Genomic DNA, 14989 nt, shown 5'->3' on the forward strand with positions numbered 1-14989 from the left:
ATGCAAACAAGATTTTAAAACTAGCCGCTAAAAAGGGACAGATCATGCACAGAGCAATGATCAATAAAATGAGGAAACTTTTCATTAGCAACAAAAGAACACTAAAGGCACTGTGATCATTTCTTCAAAGTGTCAAAAGAAAATAACTGGCCTAAAAATCATGTACCCAGCAGAATAATACATCAAAGAAAAGAGAGAAAACATTAATAGACAAAACGAAAATTAAACCTGTGCCAAGAAGAAACCAAATAAAAGGAATTCTTACAGGATGTAAGAGCAAAAGACAATATAAAATAAAAGAATGCTGAGCAAAGAGAACAGTAGTAAACATTTACTCAAATCCAAATAAATGTTGTCTTATAAAACAAAAAATAATAAAAAAATATCTAATTTGTGGGCAGACAATAAAACAAACAACAAAAATAATGAACAGAACAATAACATTGTGAATGAGACTGAATGACACTTCCATGTACTGTGTCCTCATATTGTTCAAAAGGATGAGTTATTGTTTAGCTTTGAACTTTTTAAAGTGACCCACACACAATTCTTTAAATGAATCCAGATAGGCATATTTAAAAATAGAATTAGGAAAAAAATTTTCAATCAAAGAAAAGCCAGGAAAGGAGAAAATAGTAAAGAAATGGGACAAGGAGGATTAAAAAAATCAAGATGGAAAGAGATCCAATATATAGATACAACAAATATAAATAAACTTGCCAGTTAATAACACTATCTAGGATGACCTTGACAAGGTTTCAATTCGATATTACATTGGAGGGTTTAGTTAACATAGTAAGAAAGAAAAATAAAATTAGTTAGATGCCCTGGGAACCAGTGGCTCACACCTATGATCCCAGCTACTCAGGAAGCTGAAATCGGAGATTCACAACCCAGGCAGGAATGTCCATAAGATACTTATCTCCAATAAACTTCTCAGAAAAAGTCAGAAGTGGTGCTATAGCTCAAGTGGTAGAATGCTAGCTTTGAGGAAAAAGAAGCTCAGAGACAGTACCCAGGTTCAAGCCCCACAAATGACAAAAAAAATAAAATAAATGTTTAAGAACTGGAAAGTAATAAAAATTGGCTTTTTTGTAGAGAAAATACAAAAAAATCTACAAATTATTAGAAATATAGTATTTTTAGGTGGAGGAAGATTTAAGACACAAAAGGTACTAAAACCTAATATCCATAATTCTAAGACTTTTTTTCCTCAAAAGTTACTTTAAAAGATGAGACAAACTTCAAGGTACTTCAAACATTCTAGAATATATAAAGAATTCTTATATATCAGTAAGAATGGACAATTAAAATAGAAAAGTGAGATATGAGCATTTGGTATTATTTGGCAATATATCCACATAGCCAAATAAAGAAAGAAAATACTTCATCTAATTAGTCACCAGAGAAATACGTATTAACACAATAATATGCCACTTAACACAGACTAGATTGGCAAAATCAATTATATAACAATACTAAGATAAGAAGAATTATGAATCAATAGGATCTTTCATATGTTAATGATGGTAGCACACATCTACTCATTTTAGAAGCAATTTGGAATTATATATAAAGCTAAAAATATTTATATTCAACAGTACAGAGATCAATTTCTGAAGCAGGTTGTATGTGTGCAAAAATGTTTGCAATAGCACTACTTAAAATATCAGAAACAAATATTTCAATAGAATAAACTATAGTCTATTCATATAACCAGATACTATATAGCAGTGAAAATGAATGAATTACCATCAGGACAATATGGGTAAAATTCAGAAACAAACTGATGACTTTCGAAAGCAAGTACAGAAAAAAACAATGTACAAGTTCAAAACAAAGCAAAAATAGGTTAATATGTAGCTTATGAATACAGATGTACATAATAACACTAGAATCTAGAAATAGAAGACAGACAGACATAATTCAGGAGCATTGTCAGTGGGAAAGGAAATAGGAGGAAAGCCATGAAGGATGGCATAGAAATTAACTGAACCTATTCTGGTGCATGGGTTTTCATTTATTCCTTTTATCATTATGCTCTGTAACTATAGACACTCTTCTAGATATACAGTAATTTGTTTCAAAACATAATAACCTCACTTTAAAAAAGATCTTTGTTGGTGACAGAACTAGAGCTGCAAGTCAGATCCCAGACTAGTTTAGATTAAAACGATCTAATCATGTCAATGAAAGGCTTATTCCTTAATCATGCTACAGTCTCTGTGGATTAAAAAATTCAATTTCTAGCCGGGCGCTGGTTGCTCACGCCTATAATCCTAGTTACTCAGGAGGCTGAGATCTGAGGATTGCGGTTCAAAGTCAGCCCAGGCAGGAGAGACCGTGAGACTCCTATCTCCAATAAACCACCAGAAAACCGGAAGTGGCGCTGTAGCTCAAGTGGTAGAGCGCTCGCCTTGAGCTGAAGAGCTGAGGGACAGCGCCCAGGCCCAGAGTTCAAGCCCCACAACCGACCAAAAAAAAAAAAATTCAATTTCTAGGGGTTGATATTTAAAGGAATTTCTCTAATTTCTATCATTCTCACATGTACATAATTTAGATCATATGAACAAGTATGTGTGTGTGTGTGTGTGTGTGTGTGTGTGTGTGTGTGTCTGTACACAATGGTACTAGGGTTTGAACTCATTAACTAGACTCTGTTTCTTAACTTTTCCACTCATGGTGCTCTGTCCCTTGAGCCCACAGCTCCATTTCTGGCTTTTTGCTAATTGAAGATAAAATTTCATGGACTTTCCTATCCAAGCTGGGTTCAAATCTCAATCCTTAGATCTCAGCTTCCTGAAAAGTTAGGATTGTAGGCTTGAGTCAAAATAGTGTGTGGCTACAATACCATTATTAATAATTTAGGTTACCTCCCACAAAAGAAGATCATCTTTCCTCTATATTTTCTCAAAGCTTCTTTTGGTGAATCTTGAGGAATGTTAAGTCATTCTACACTTGTAGTTTTAACTTGACCTTCCATAATTAAGTTAGGCATTCCACTTTCTAGTGTTTTATTCATGTAGACAGTCTCATTTTACATTTTAATATTATAGGAATTTTGTTTCTTTTATTTCATGAGTCACTTTTTCCTCCTAAAATTCTTAGTTCCCAATAACAATAATTTTAAGTTACTTTACTTGCCCAGGTAACACAACCAGAAATTCAAAGCACAGGAGATAATACTATCTCTCTTATTTCTTTATACCTTCTACAGTTCTTGAGGTTTTCTCAGTAGTTCCTGTAAAAGTTAGGGGCGGGGGGCTGGTGGTGTTATGGTGCTTTGGGAGTTATTTGGTGGCTTTGTTCACGCTTAGAAGGCAAAAGAACCACCAAGTTGGTATGAGGCAGTAGTTGCTAAAAGGTTCAACCTGGGAGAGCTTCTCCCAGGCTATTGTTAGGAATATGAGTCAGCTAGAAAAGAAAGTTTGAGACACTTCACTGGAGTCTGATTCTGTGTTAAATCAGTTCCAAGCTGAAGTGCATGACAGCAGCACATTTAACTAGGTTAACACAGTTTGTACCTTCGAGATGCCCATGCATGGAATGAGGTTGTTTTGACAGTCTGAGTGCTGTCTGTTTCTACGTATGAGGAAGTAGAGGATACTACAGAGCACAAGACCCTGAAGAATCTTGCTGCCTGTGTCTACAGGGCAACAAACCCCTAATGCCCTATTCTTTGAAAAAGGGAAAGGAAGCACTGCCAGTCACATTCCTTTACATGTTTATGGCAGCATGTTTACTCCTCAGTTTGAAGATTTTTTTTTTCTTTCTGAGCTATTTTTCCTTAGTATTACCTTATATGGTAATTGCAAGGATCAAATGAAAGATCCTAAGTGAAAATCCTTGGGAAAAAAAAATCTAAGTGGAATTACACTGGCAGTATTCAAGTCTGTTTGCACTTTAGGTTTGCCTAAAATCAGACTTATCCGAAAAATTTCTATTATTTCTTCCCAATTCACATAGCCTAATTCAATTCTGTGCTAGATCCCAACCTTTCAAAGGGAATTCTGATCCCTTCAATACCGTAAGTTTTTACAGGTAGATTTCCCTATATGTTCTAATTTGATCCCAACCTCTCTGGTTCCTAAGTGTACCACAAGGAAGAACTGGAGCTTAGCACATAGTATCTTTATGCATGTGAAATACCAATAGGTTTAAAATCCCCTTGACAGTGAAACTGCTGTTTTGTTCAACACTGCACCAACAGTAGCTCTGGATGTTTTACCAGTGTCAGAATAGAACACTATTAGCAATTACAGCAAAACAATAGATTAAAAACTGCAATAGTCACAGACAACCCTGAATTTATCCTCATATATAATTATCCTAGACAAAGCATTTAACAACCTTAAATGTGAGGAGTTAAAATGTTGTTTTGTCAAGGGGGTAAAATCTACAAAAGACATTTTTGCATCAATTAGGGGCATTTGAATAAAGACTGCATATTAGATAATATTGTGGAATTTTTGTTGATTTTCTTAGAAGTGCTAATAGTATATTTATTATGCATGAGACTGTACTTATTCTTTTTTTAATTTTTTGGTAGTACTGGGATTTGAACTCAAGGCCTAAAATTTGCTAGGCAAATACTCTATGCTTCCAGTCCTTTGTGTTACTTTTTTTGAGACAAAGTCTCTGCACAGGTTTGTATCTGGATCTAAATCCACTTACCTGAAACTTTCCACTGTAGTTAGGATGACAGGTGTGTGCAACTGCATCCAGTTTAGGGAGGAGAAGTGGCCACTGAAACTTTTCTGCTGGGCTGGTGGCAAACTGTGGTCCTAATTTCATCCTTCTAAATAGCTAGAATGACAGGTCTGGGACTTCAGCAACCACCCAAATTATATATATATATATATATATATATGTATGTATATATATATGTATATATATATGTGTATATATATGTGTATATATATATATATATATATTCTTGGAAGATGTATACTGAAGTATTCAAAAGTGTTACAAGGCTATCATTTGCTTTCAAATGGTTCAACCCAAATTACAGGTGATATAAACACATACATACAGATATGACATAGAAAGAAAAGAAAGGAAATGTGGCGAGTGCATAGATATCCTTGTGGTTTTTCAAATAAAAGTTGGCAGGAGAGAAATAATCCAAAAAAACATTTTTCTTACCTTGAAGTCGCTCATCAGTGAATATTTTGTTTGTCTGGTTCCAGGTGCTGTCTATGAAGATAATTTTTTTCAATGTAGTGCCTCTACTCTCCTTCAAATCACAGCCCTCTTGTTCTTCAGTTTTCTTGCGTTTAAAAGACTGCTTGTCAGGGTCATCATTTTTGCCTCTAACTTTACTTTGAATCCGTTTTTGTAGATGGAAAGAAATATCTTGTATTGATACAGACTCAGGTCCAGGAAAAACAAGTGCCACCTAAAAATGAAGAAACTCACATTAGCCATGTGCTACTGGGATCTGCAACATCAATTCTGATTCACTTAAAATTTTTAGGAACAAGCCAGTAGGTTGGTCCTGTTATATGTGTTTGGGTTTTTTTGGGGGGGTTGTTTTTTGGGGGTTTGGAGGGGTTTTTTTGTCAGTCATGGGGCTTGAACCCTGGGCCTGGGCACTGTCCCTCAGCTCTTCAGCTCAAGGCTAGCACTCTACCACTTGAGCCACAGCACTACTTCCAGTTTTCTGAGTGGTTTACAGGAGATGAGTCTTACAGACATTCCTGCTGGGGCTGGCTTTGAATCATGATCCTCAGATCTCAGTCTCCTGAGTAGCTAGGATAACAGGCGTGAGCCACTGGAATCTGGCCTAAATGTCATTTTTGCTTAAACAAAGAACATAGTGGATTGATGAGAAAATGGTCTAAAGGGCCTTTATAGATACTATTAATGCCAGGATTAACAGAGTCATACAGTCATGGGGACACATGCCTATAATCCCAACAACACTTGGCAGTAGATCTTGAAGTCAAAACCAACCTGGATTACAGTAATAATAGTAATAGTAGTGTGTACACTGTAGTGTGTTCCATTTAATTGAAATAAGTGATATCTAGTTGATCAGACAAGTAAATACAAACATATTCCTGGATCAAAACTGCTATCACTTACTTACACAATTTTCTAAATAAATTCAATCAAAAACAGTTTGTAGAATAAGTGAATATACAAATTTTTAATTTGTTTCTAAGTGGCTCTCACTCACTAAAGCTTCCATGAAACCTAAAAGATTTATAGCTTTTTTCTGAAGTACCCAAGGCCTTATTGTTTGACATCTATTACAAATTTACTGTTTCAGCAAGCTGACTACTATCATTCATTCTGCAAGTATGACAATTCCACATTATGTGAAAATCAACTGAGAATGTAGAAATGAACAAGAAAGATTATCTAAGCAGCCAAAAGCAATATTAGAAAGGCTGTGTAGTAAAACTCTTGATTCAGGGAGAATTCCTGAAAATCCTTTTAACTCTTTTCTTTTGGACACACTCCAACATTTGTGATTTGGTTTCCCAGTATACATCAAGTTAGATCATCTATATGTATATAAACAGAAAACGTTGGAGGGAGGAGAAAGTATAATAGCTTAGGATCATTTGAACTGTGAAGAAACCTATAGAGAAAATAGTATATTTAATGTTACATAGGAATAATACTAGATTTTCAAATTAATAATTAATAATGTTCAAGTAAGTTCAGAAATGCATTCAAGTTAGTTTTCATATTCAATGTGAAGAACTATAATAAGCTACTCACTTGATGGTCTTCATATTCTGGAATGCAAGGGTAAGTGTATATATTTACAAACTCAGGTGCTAAGAGCTTTGCGTGTATAGCTGTACTTTTGCCATCTGTTTCATTTGGATGTTTAATAATGTCAATCTTCAATGGTAGCTAAAGCAAAAACATCAAAAAGAGGCATGAATAACAAAATTCTCATTTTTAGTAATACAAATCTTTAGCAACTCAAATTACTTCCTCCATGTTGTCAATCATATGCTAAAACAATGCTAAACTCAATGAGTATAAAATCTGCTCTTAAGGCAGTTTTTTTATATGGGTATTGAGTCCAACTCCTCACATTACAGTGTCCATGCCAAGAACATTTTTTATAATTCCTATAAACTCTAGGTTTGTTTATGCTATTTTAAAAGGAAACGCAAGATTGACCAATTCAAATTTCAAATTTAAGCTGAAATTCTGTTCTTTCTATATCCTCTCAAACCAAAGGTATTTTTTATGATGCACATCGTAGCTTGCAGCACCACATTTTAACAGTACAAATTAGATTACCAATAGGAAAAACAGTAATAGAGTAAGGCGAAGGTGTAACCTCATTTCACACGTAACTCTCAAAATTATTGGGCCCATTTTTTCCTTAATGGTCATTTGTTTGCTCACTGTCTGTTATGGATTATGTACTGCCTTTGATAAAAAATAATACTCCCTCAGATTTGAGTTAGGACTTTCTATTATTTTACTTTTGATTTTTCTTTCTCTTATTATTTTGGAATTGTGGGATTTGAACTCAGTGTGTAGGCGCTGTTCCAGAGTTCTTTTGCTCAGGGTTGTATGCCAGAATATTGAGCCACAACTCCACTACCAGTTTTCAAATGGTTAACTGGAGACAAGTGTCTCAGAGGGACTTTTCTACCCGGGCTGGCATTGAACCACAATCCTCAGATCTCAGCCTCTTGAGTAGCTAGGATTACAGGCATGAGCCACCAGTGCCTGGCTTGATTTATTTTTTTTAAGCTCTCTTTATTAATGCCTGGATAAGTCCTGTATTCAGTCATCATTATGGAAATGAAAGCCAAGTTACAGTCCCACACAAAAGAACTCCTGAGTAATAGCAACTGCTCCTCTGAAAAAAGTAGCTTGGGAACTGATATATACAACAGTATGCCTGAATCTTAAAAATAAGTGCTCTGAGAAGACAGATGATGAAGAGTATAAAGTATATGGTTCCACTTACATGATTCTAGAAAATGCAAATTACAATGATACTCAATGGCTAAGTAGTTTCATGGGACACCATTTTCAATAATATGAATCATCTTCATGACAAAAAAAAAACCCTCATCAATTATATGAGAGTAGGAATATGTAAGGCATATGACTTTCAAGCAATGAAGTTCTCACCTTCACAAGTGGAATCTGTTCAATAGGTACATTTTCGACTGGGACGTAACACGTGTAGCAGTAGAACATCCGGGAACCACCACACTGGAGACACTTTGATCTCCCACTTTGCTGAGCTTTCCGAAGAACTTCTTGCGATGCTAAGCACAAGTTTTGAAAGGGCTCTTCTGACTGTTTTGGGTCCACAACTGTTGAATTCTGTTCTTCACTTTCTTTAGGATATACAGATTGATTGAGAGACATTTTTCCTTCAGACCAAAGTTTAACAGCAACACCTACAACACAAAACACAGATGCACCATTAAAAGAGAGGGGAGGAAGAAAAATTACAAATAAATGTTTTATTCTCCCTCCAAAACCAAAAACAAACAAAATCTCAATTTAATTCATAACTGTGCGCTGGTTTTAGTATTTATGGTATACTTTAATAGTACTTTAAATAAACAATACTTTAAATAAACAATAAAGATAAGAAATCACAGTTCTCTACTTGGGCCATTTCTTCTACAAACATAGAAAATGTTATCTTAGTCAAATTATATCAAATATAAAATTTAGGGAATAAAATTCCATTTTTCTAGTACCCTTTTTGTTCCACAAATGACAATTTTGCTTTATAAGTATTAGGAATTCAATGGTTTTATGTTTGTAGCAATCGGAAATATAGTGAACTCTGTAAATGGAATTGACATTATAGGAGGGTGACATCAAATCTCATGTTGAACTCTAATGAAAATAGAAGTTTGAAGTTACAGCAATCACACAGTAAGTCTCACAGTCACACACTCACTCACACACACACACACATTTCCACAGTTCCTGCACTGTAACTCAACCTTAAATTCTAATCTTAAACTCTTCAGAAGGGAATCTGGGAGTGCTGAGATTCTCCATCCAGTCTATTAGCTCTCACCCCTGGGCAACAGTTGCCTCTAAAAAACCGAAAACATATGAGGGCCTGAAGACTTCCACCCAGCACAACAAGTAGAAGTTTGCAGAAAGGCATTTATCTGCATGCCTGGAGGGTAGCATTCTTCAACTGCAAAAAGGATGAAGCTCCCAGCTAGAGAAACTTCCAGATTTCCTATATTTGTGTCCTTTAAAATAACCTTTATAATAAACAGGCAAACATAGGTAGTTTCTCCCTGACTTCTGTGAACTACTCTAGTATATTAAATGAATGAGGAGGGGCTTTTGAGAACCTCAATATGTAGCTGGTAAGACATTCTTAAAGCTGGGTTGCAAGTGGGTGTAAAGTTGAGGCAGTCTTGGGGGCTGAACCCTCGACTGAAGGTGACCTCCACAGTCAGATTTGAGTTAAAACAGAAGACAGTCAGCTGATGCTGGTTGCAGAACTGCATGCTTGCTAATAGGGACACTTTCTAAGGTCACAGAAATTTTCCATGTGATTGTGCTGGGAAAGTGAGAGAAAAACAAGACACTTTCCTAACACCGGTAAGTTCTTACCAAGATACATTCTCGCCAACTTAAAACATACTGTCCCAGCCAGGCGCTGGTGGCTCACGCCTGTAATCCTAGCTACTCAGGAGGCTAAGATCTGAGGATAGCAGTTCAAAGCCAGCCCGGGCAGGAAAGTCCGTGAAACTCTTATCTCCAATAAACTGGAAGTGGTGCTGTGGCTCAGGTGGTAGAGCACTAGTCTTGAGCTGAAGAGCTGAGGGACAGCGCCCAAGCCCAGAGTTCAAGCCCCAAAAATAAAATAAAATAAAAACATACCGTCCCACTTGCCAGACATCAGTGGTTCATGCCTGTAATCCCAGCTATTCAGGAAGCTACAATCTAAGGATCACAGTCCAAAGGCAACCAAAGCAGGAAAGTCTGTCAGACTCTATCTCCAATTAACCACCAAAAAAGCTGGGTTCAAAGTGGTAGAGCACTAACCTTGAGCAAAGAACTCTGGGACAGCTCCCAGGCTCTGAGTTCAAGGCCCAGGATTGGCACCCCCCCAAAAAAAAATTACTATCAATGGTAGTTTGTAAGAGTTTAGAAGATATAAAAATTTACATAGTAAAACCATTAATCTCCACTCAGTCTCAGAATTTCTATTGATTCCTAAGTGTGTATATCACACACTCACACACACACATGTTCAGGTTTTTTAGTTCTAAAAATACAATAATAAAATAATTTTCCCACTTAATATTTTCAAGGAAGGACGATGGCTGCTAATGCAAACCCTGAATGCAAGATATCTTTCAAAGCAGAAAAATGAGCAAGGCTCTATTGATTTACATGCATTCCATAGCAGTAAAATGATTCTCTTACTATAAACCCTACAGCAATGGGGTGTTTAACTATGATACTCCAAGCACTTTGAGGACAAACACCAATAGGAGAAATGCTGTGACTCCAACAGGAAAATTTCTTTCTGTGGTTACCCAAATAAAAAGTGAACAAAAAATTCAGGAAAACAAATGCAACATAATTTGGTAACTAGATGTTTGTGACACTATGAACATAATCACTTATGAACATTTCTTTTTCAAAATTATAAATTCCAATGAGCTTGGGACACAAAGATATGTAAAGAAAAGGATGTTTTTCCTGAGGGAAAAGGAAAATGTGCTTCACAAATTCACCCAGAGGCAAAAGAAAAAAATACAGTAAATATTTTTGCTGCATATTAATTATGCACAGATTTACATGAATAAAGTTGATCATCTGGAAGTGGCACTGAGGCTCAAGTGGTAGAGTGCCAGTCTTGAGTAACAAAGATAGTTTGTCATTGCCCAGGCCCTGACTTCAAGCCAAGTACCAACACAAAGAAAAAAGAAATGAAGTCCTAAAGGTGCTCAAAGAAAGTACTATTTGAGAATAATAGTCTAATCCCTTCTTCCAGACTCACAAATGAAACACATTATGCAGTGATTGCCATTCCAAATCACCTGCCTAAAAATGGCTTCCATCTTTGTGAGGATGCCCTTTGTGACAAAGAGTACAGGATATTTAGCTGCCATCCTTGAGTCTCAGAATCACATGCAAATCTTGTTTCTTACCCCTAGAAAAATAGAGACCTCCAAACTTTTCATACAATTGCAAATGCTTTGCAGAGACCATCTACAGTCCCAAGAAGAAAACTGAGAAGAGAGCCTATTAGTCCCCAGAAATGAGAAGTTCTTTAGCTAACTGTCAAGTATTACAAGCCAACACAGGGTCCACACTGAGTGGGGCTAAATGACTCCATGAGAAAACAATGTTGTTGTCGGGTATTCTGAAGAGAACTACTGGAAATATTGGAGATATTCTACAACCCACAAAGTATATTCTCTTGAGATATCTCAGAAATATCAACAATTTATGGGCTGGGCATGTGGCTTAGTGGTAGTGTGCTTGCCTAGCATGCATGAAGCCCTAAGTTCTCTTCCTCAGAACCACATAAACAGTTGGAAGTGGTGCTGTGGCTTAGTGGTAGAGTGCTAGCCTTGAGCAAAAGAAGTTCAGGAACAGTGTCCAGCCCCTGAGTTCAAGCCCCAGGACTGGCCAAAAAAAAAAAAAAGTGTATAAATTATTTTAAGTACCCTGATTCAAGGCTTTCAAAACATGTTTATTAACACCAAATATATGAGTGTACATATAGCTGGGCTTGTGAGGTTAAAAAGACAGATTAACACAATAACAAATAGTATTTTACTCCTTCTACTGAATTAAAAAAAACTAATTATATACACCAAATGCATCATTTTTACCTTGCACATAATCTTGTTTTTAGATTCACAATCAGGATTCCAACTCAGGCTCCCTATCAACTTCCTCACAAACTATACCTCACTCTCCTAAGTACTTATTATTGGTTCCACATGTTTGCCATGGAAAAACACTTCATGGAGATACTCTTTGCCCTTCAATTCTGCAAAACCAGAATTCTTTTCTGGTATCACCTGCACCAGATTCTTTTGCACCAGAAGTCAACAAATACTTGCTAACGAAATCAAAAACATTTGGGGGGGGCGGAGAGCAAGGGATCCTCTTATGCATCTCACTACAGAAGTACCTGATAAACTATCTTTATAGACTTGGGCAGCTTGGCAATTTTTCCCAAAAGAATATTATCCAACACTCCTCTATTGTGTATTGAGGACCAGCTCAATACTAGATATAGTTGTTTCAGATTCCTTTTCTATAGGGTTGTTTGGGTTTTGGGGGCACCTGTCCTGGGGCTTGAACTCGGGGCCTAGGCACTATCCCTGAGCTTTTCTGGTCAAAGCTAGCACTCTACCACTTGAGCCACAGCTCCACATGTGGGTTTTTTGTTGGTTAACTGGAAATAAGAGACTCACAAATTTTCCGGCTCCAACTAGCTTTGAACTGCAATCCTCAGATCTTAGCCTGTTGAGTAGCAAGGATGACAGGTGTGAGCCACTAGCACCAGGCTTCTGCAGTATTTTTAAGAACTGGTTATGCAATATATACAGATCCATTGTTTTAAACTTAAGATGCAACATATATATATATATATATATACATATATATATATATATATATATACAGGTATATGTGTGTGTGTGTGTGTGACTAAAGGCCTTTCCCACAGCACCTAACACATGGTAATGTAGACTGTCTAGTAGTTTTTCCTGGTAGGGTGGGGTTCTGTCAGAAATAGCCCTTACAGGTGGCAATCTTAAAGCATTAACGTTATCACCCAGCTCCTTGGAACTAGCACCTCATGCATACCTCATTTGTCTTACACACCCAAGAAATAACTCAGACAGCAGATACAAACTCCTCTGCTTATTAGGTAACCATACTCTTAATATTTTAAATACCCTGGCCCGGCCTACATATTCCAGTGTCTACTTTAGGGGTTTTTTTTGCTGTGATGAGCAATCTCTGCTCTACTCCCACCCCATCTCCACTCCTTCCCCTCCTCCCCCCAAAAAGAAACAACTCCAAAGACTAAAAGTGAAAGAATGAAGCTATATAAAAACTGCCTTGGCCAGGGCAGATACCCCTGAGGGTGTAGAAAATCATTGAAAGGGAGGGAATTGTTTTGTTTTTTTTTTTTTAATTTCCTATAGGGCTATCAAGGGCCTACAAGAGGCCAAAAAACAAAGCCCGCGCGAGAGACCCGGGTCTCTCTCACAGGTGACCCCCAGCATGACCTCGGCTAGGGTCGTGACCCCCCAGTCGCGCAGCACGAGCAGTTCCACTGCCACTGCTCCCCTCCCCCGCCCCCGAGAGACTTGGGGCACAAACGGCTTGCGGGGTTCACGTGGGACTCAGACCTGCACAGCCCACCACAGTCCACGCACTGCTCCACGCGTCTTCCGCTCCGTCCAAGCCCCAAGGCGCACGTCGGTCCCATATCCTGCACGGACCAGGTAGGGGCGGGAGGGAAGCGCTTCCCCAGGACACACCAGGGGGCGGGGCTAGATCGTTGCTAGGGCTGTTGCTAAGGGCCGGGCGCAGCGGCGAAGGTGATTGGCGAGGAAGACTGCGGGGCGGAGTTACACAGGAAGTCCCGCCCCTCCCGCGCCTTTCAGGCTTCGCCGGCGGCGGCGGCGGCGTCTTTCTGAGGGTTGCGGATGGCGAGCGAACCCTGAGGCAGCTGTCGGGGGATACCACCTTGGCCAGATTCCTCGAAGAGAGTTGTTGCGGTGCGTGGTAAAGAAATAGTTACCTCAGGACGCTTTCCATGTAATCAAAACACATGCCAACGTAACTTTGGTGGGGGGGGGTTATCAAGTCTTTCGGGCCCTGTAGAGTTCTGAGGGGGGAACCAGCAACGAAAAGAGAAAACCGTTTGTATATGGATAATTTGGTTCTCGGTAAAAACAGGAAGACACAGTTGGTGCTCCTGCGTATTGTATCCGACACGACATGAAGCCTCAGTTCAGTGGACAAATTCTTCTCGCCATGCCTCCTCCCCACACCTGCAAGAAATTCTGACTGGTGAAAAGTTCATGCTTGACAACCCTAGGACCCAAACACAAAGCATTGAACATTTGAGTCGTGTCCAATTAAATTAGGAAGCTGAAGAAGAAATTAAAAAAAAAAAAAAGACCTTGCCCTGTTGAGCACAGGTAGTGGGAAATACAATAATGATACAATCACACAATGCAATAATGCAATAATAATAGCAAAATTTAAAAAAGAAAGATAATACGTATGACTAGTAAAGTTAGAAGAATTTCCAAAGAGCTTAGAATGGAATGGCCGATGAAGGCTTTACTCACTGGATTTGGGGAAAGCCTTGAATGGTGATAGTTTAGAGCAGTGTTTTTTCAAGTGGAAAAGCATGTAGGAATCTTTGTTGGACGTCTTGATCCATTTGTAGACAAAGAAATCAGTCAGGACTAGAGTTTTGACCCAGTGTGGTAGGCATGTCTGTAATACCAGCCATACAAGAAATGGAAGTTCTTTGAGTACATGGCTCAAGTTGTAGAACATAAGGGTCTGAGTTTAATCCTCAGTCCTACCTACCCTGCTCCCCGAAAGCTACAGTTTTTTGTTTGTCAGTTGTGAGGCCTGAACTCTGGGCCTGGGATCTGTCCCTGCGCTCTTCAGCTCAAGGCTAGCACCCTACCACTTGAGCCACAGCACCACTTCTGGCTTTTTTTGCCCATGTGGTGCTAAGGAGTCGAACCCAGGGCCTCATGCATGCAAGGCAAGCACTCTACCACTGAGCCACCTTCCCAGCCCCAAAGCTACAGTTTTTAAATACCGAAATAATACAAAGTGGAACTTTATAGAGTTTTGGTGGTGGTGGGTTTTTTTGTTTGTTTGTTTGGTTTTTTTGGGGTCTGGTAGTGGGACCTGAACTCTGGGCCTGGGTGCTGTCCCTCAGCTCTTCAGCTCAAGGCTAGCACTCTACCACTTGAGCCACAGCGCCACTTCTGGCTTTTTTCTT

General features: G+C 38.3%; 1 protein-coding gene across 2 annotated transcripts in view; it reads right to left on the reverse strand.

The window, feature by feature from the left end:
- Positions 1 to 13479, reverse strand: part of Dtwd1 (DTW domain containing 1) — a 128517-nt gene extending 115038 nt beyond the window's left edge. Inside the window, exons 1-4 of one of the 2 annotated variants that reach the window (XM_013010058.1) lie at positions 13378 to 13479; positions 8122 to 8396; positions 6736 to 6873; positions 5149 to 5401 (exon numbers count right to left, since the gene is read on the reverse strand). In XM_013010058.1, coding sequence (XP_012865512.1) covers positions 5149 to 5401; positions 6736 to 6873; positions 8122 to 8396; positions 13378 to 13444 — 733 coding nt within the window. In that variant the 5' untranslated portion in view covers positions 13445 to 13479. Of the gene's footprint in view, positions 1 to 5148; positions 5402 to 6735; positions 6874 to 8121; positions 8397 to 13364 lie in introns of both variants that reach the window. The other variant, XM_013010059.1, reaches the window with a different exon arrangement.
- Positions 13480 to 14989: the final 1510 nt, after the last annotated feature.

This window comes from Dipodomys ordii, unplaced genomic scaffold (genome assembly GCF_000151885.1).
Source record: "Dipodomys ordii isolate 6190 unplaced genomic scaffold, Dord_2.0 Scaffold11, whole genome shotgun sequence".
Lineage (NCBI taxonomy): Eukaryota > Metazoa > Chordata > Mammalia > Rodentia > Heteromyidae > Dipodomys > Dipodomys ordii.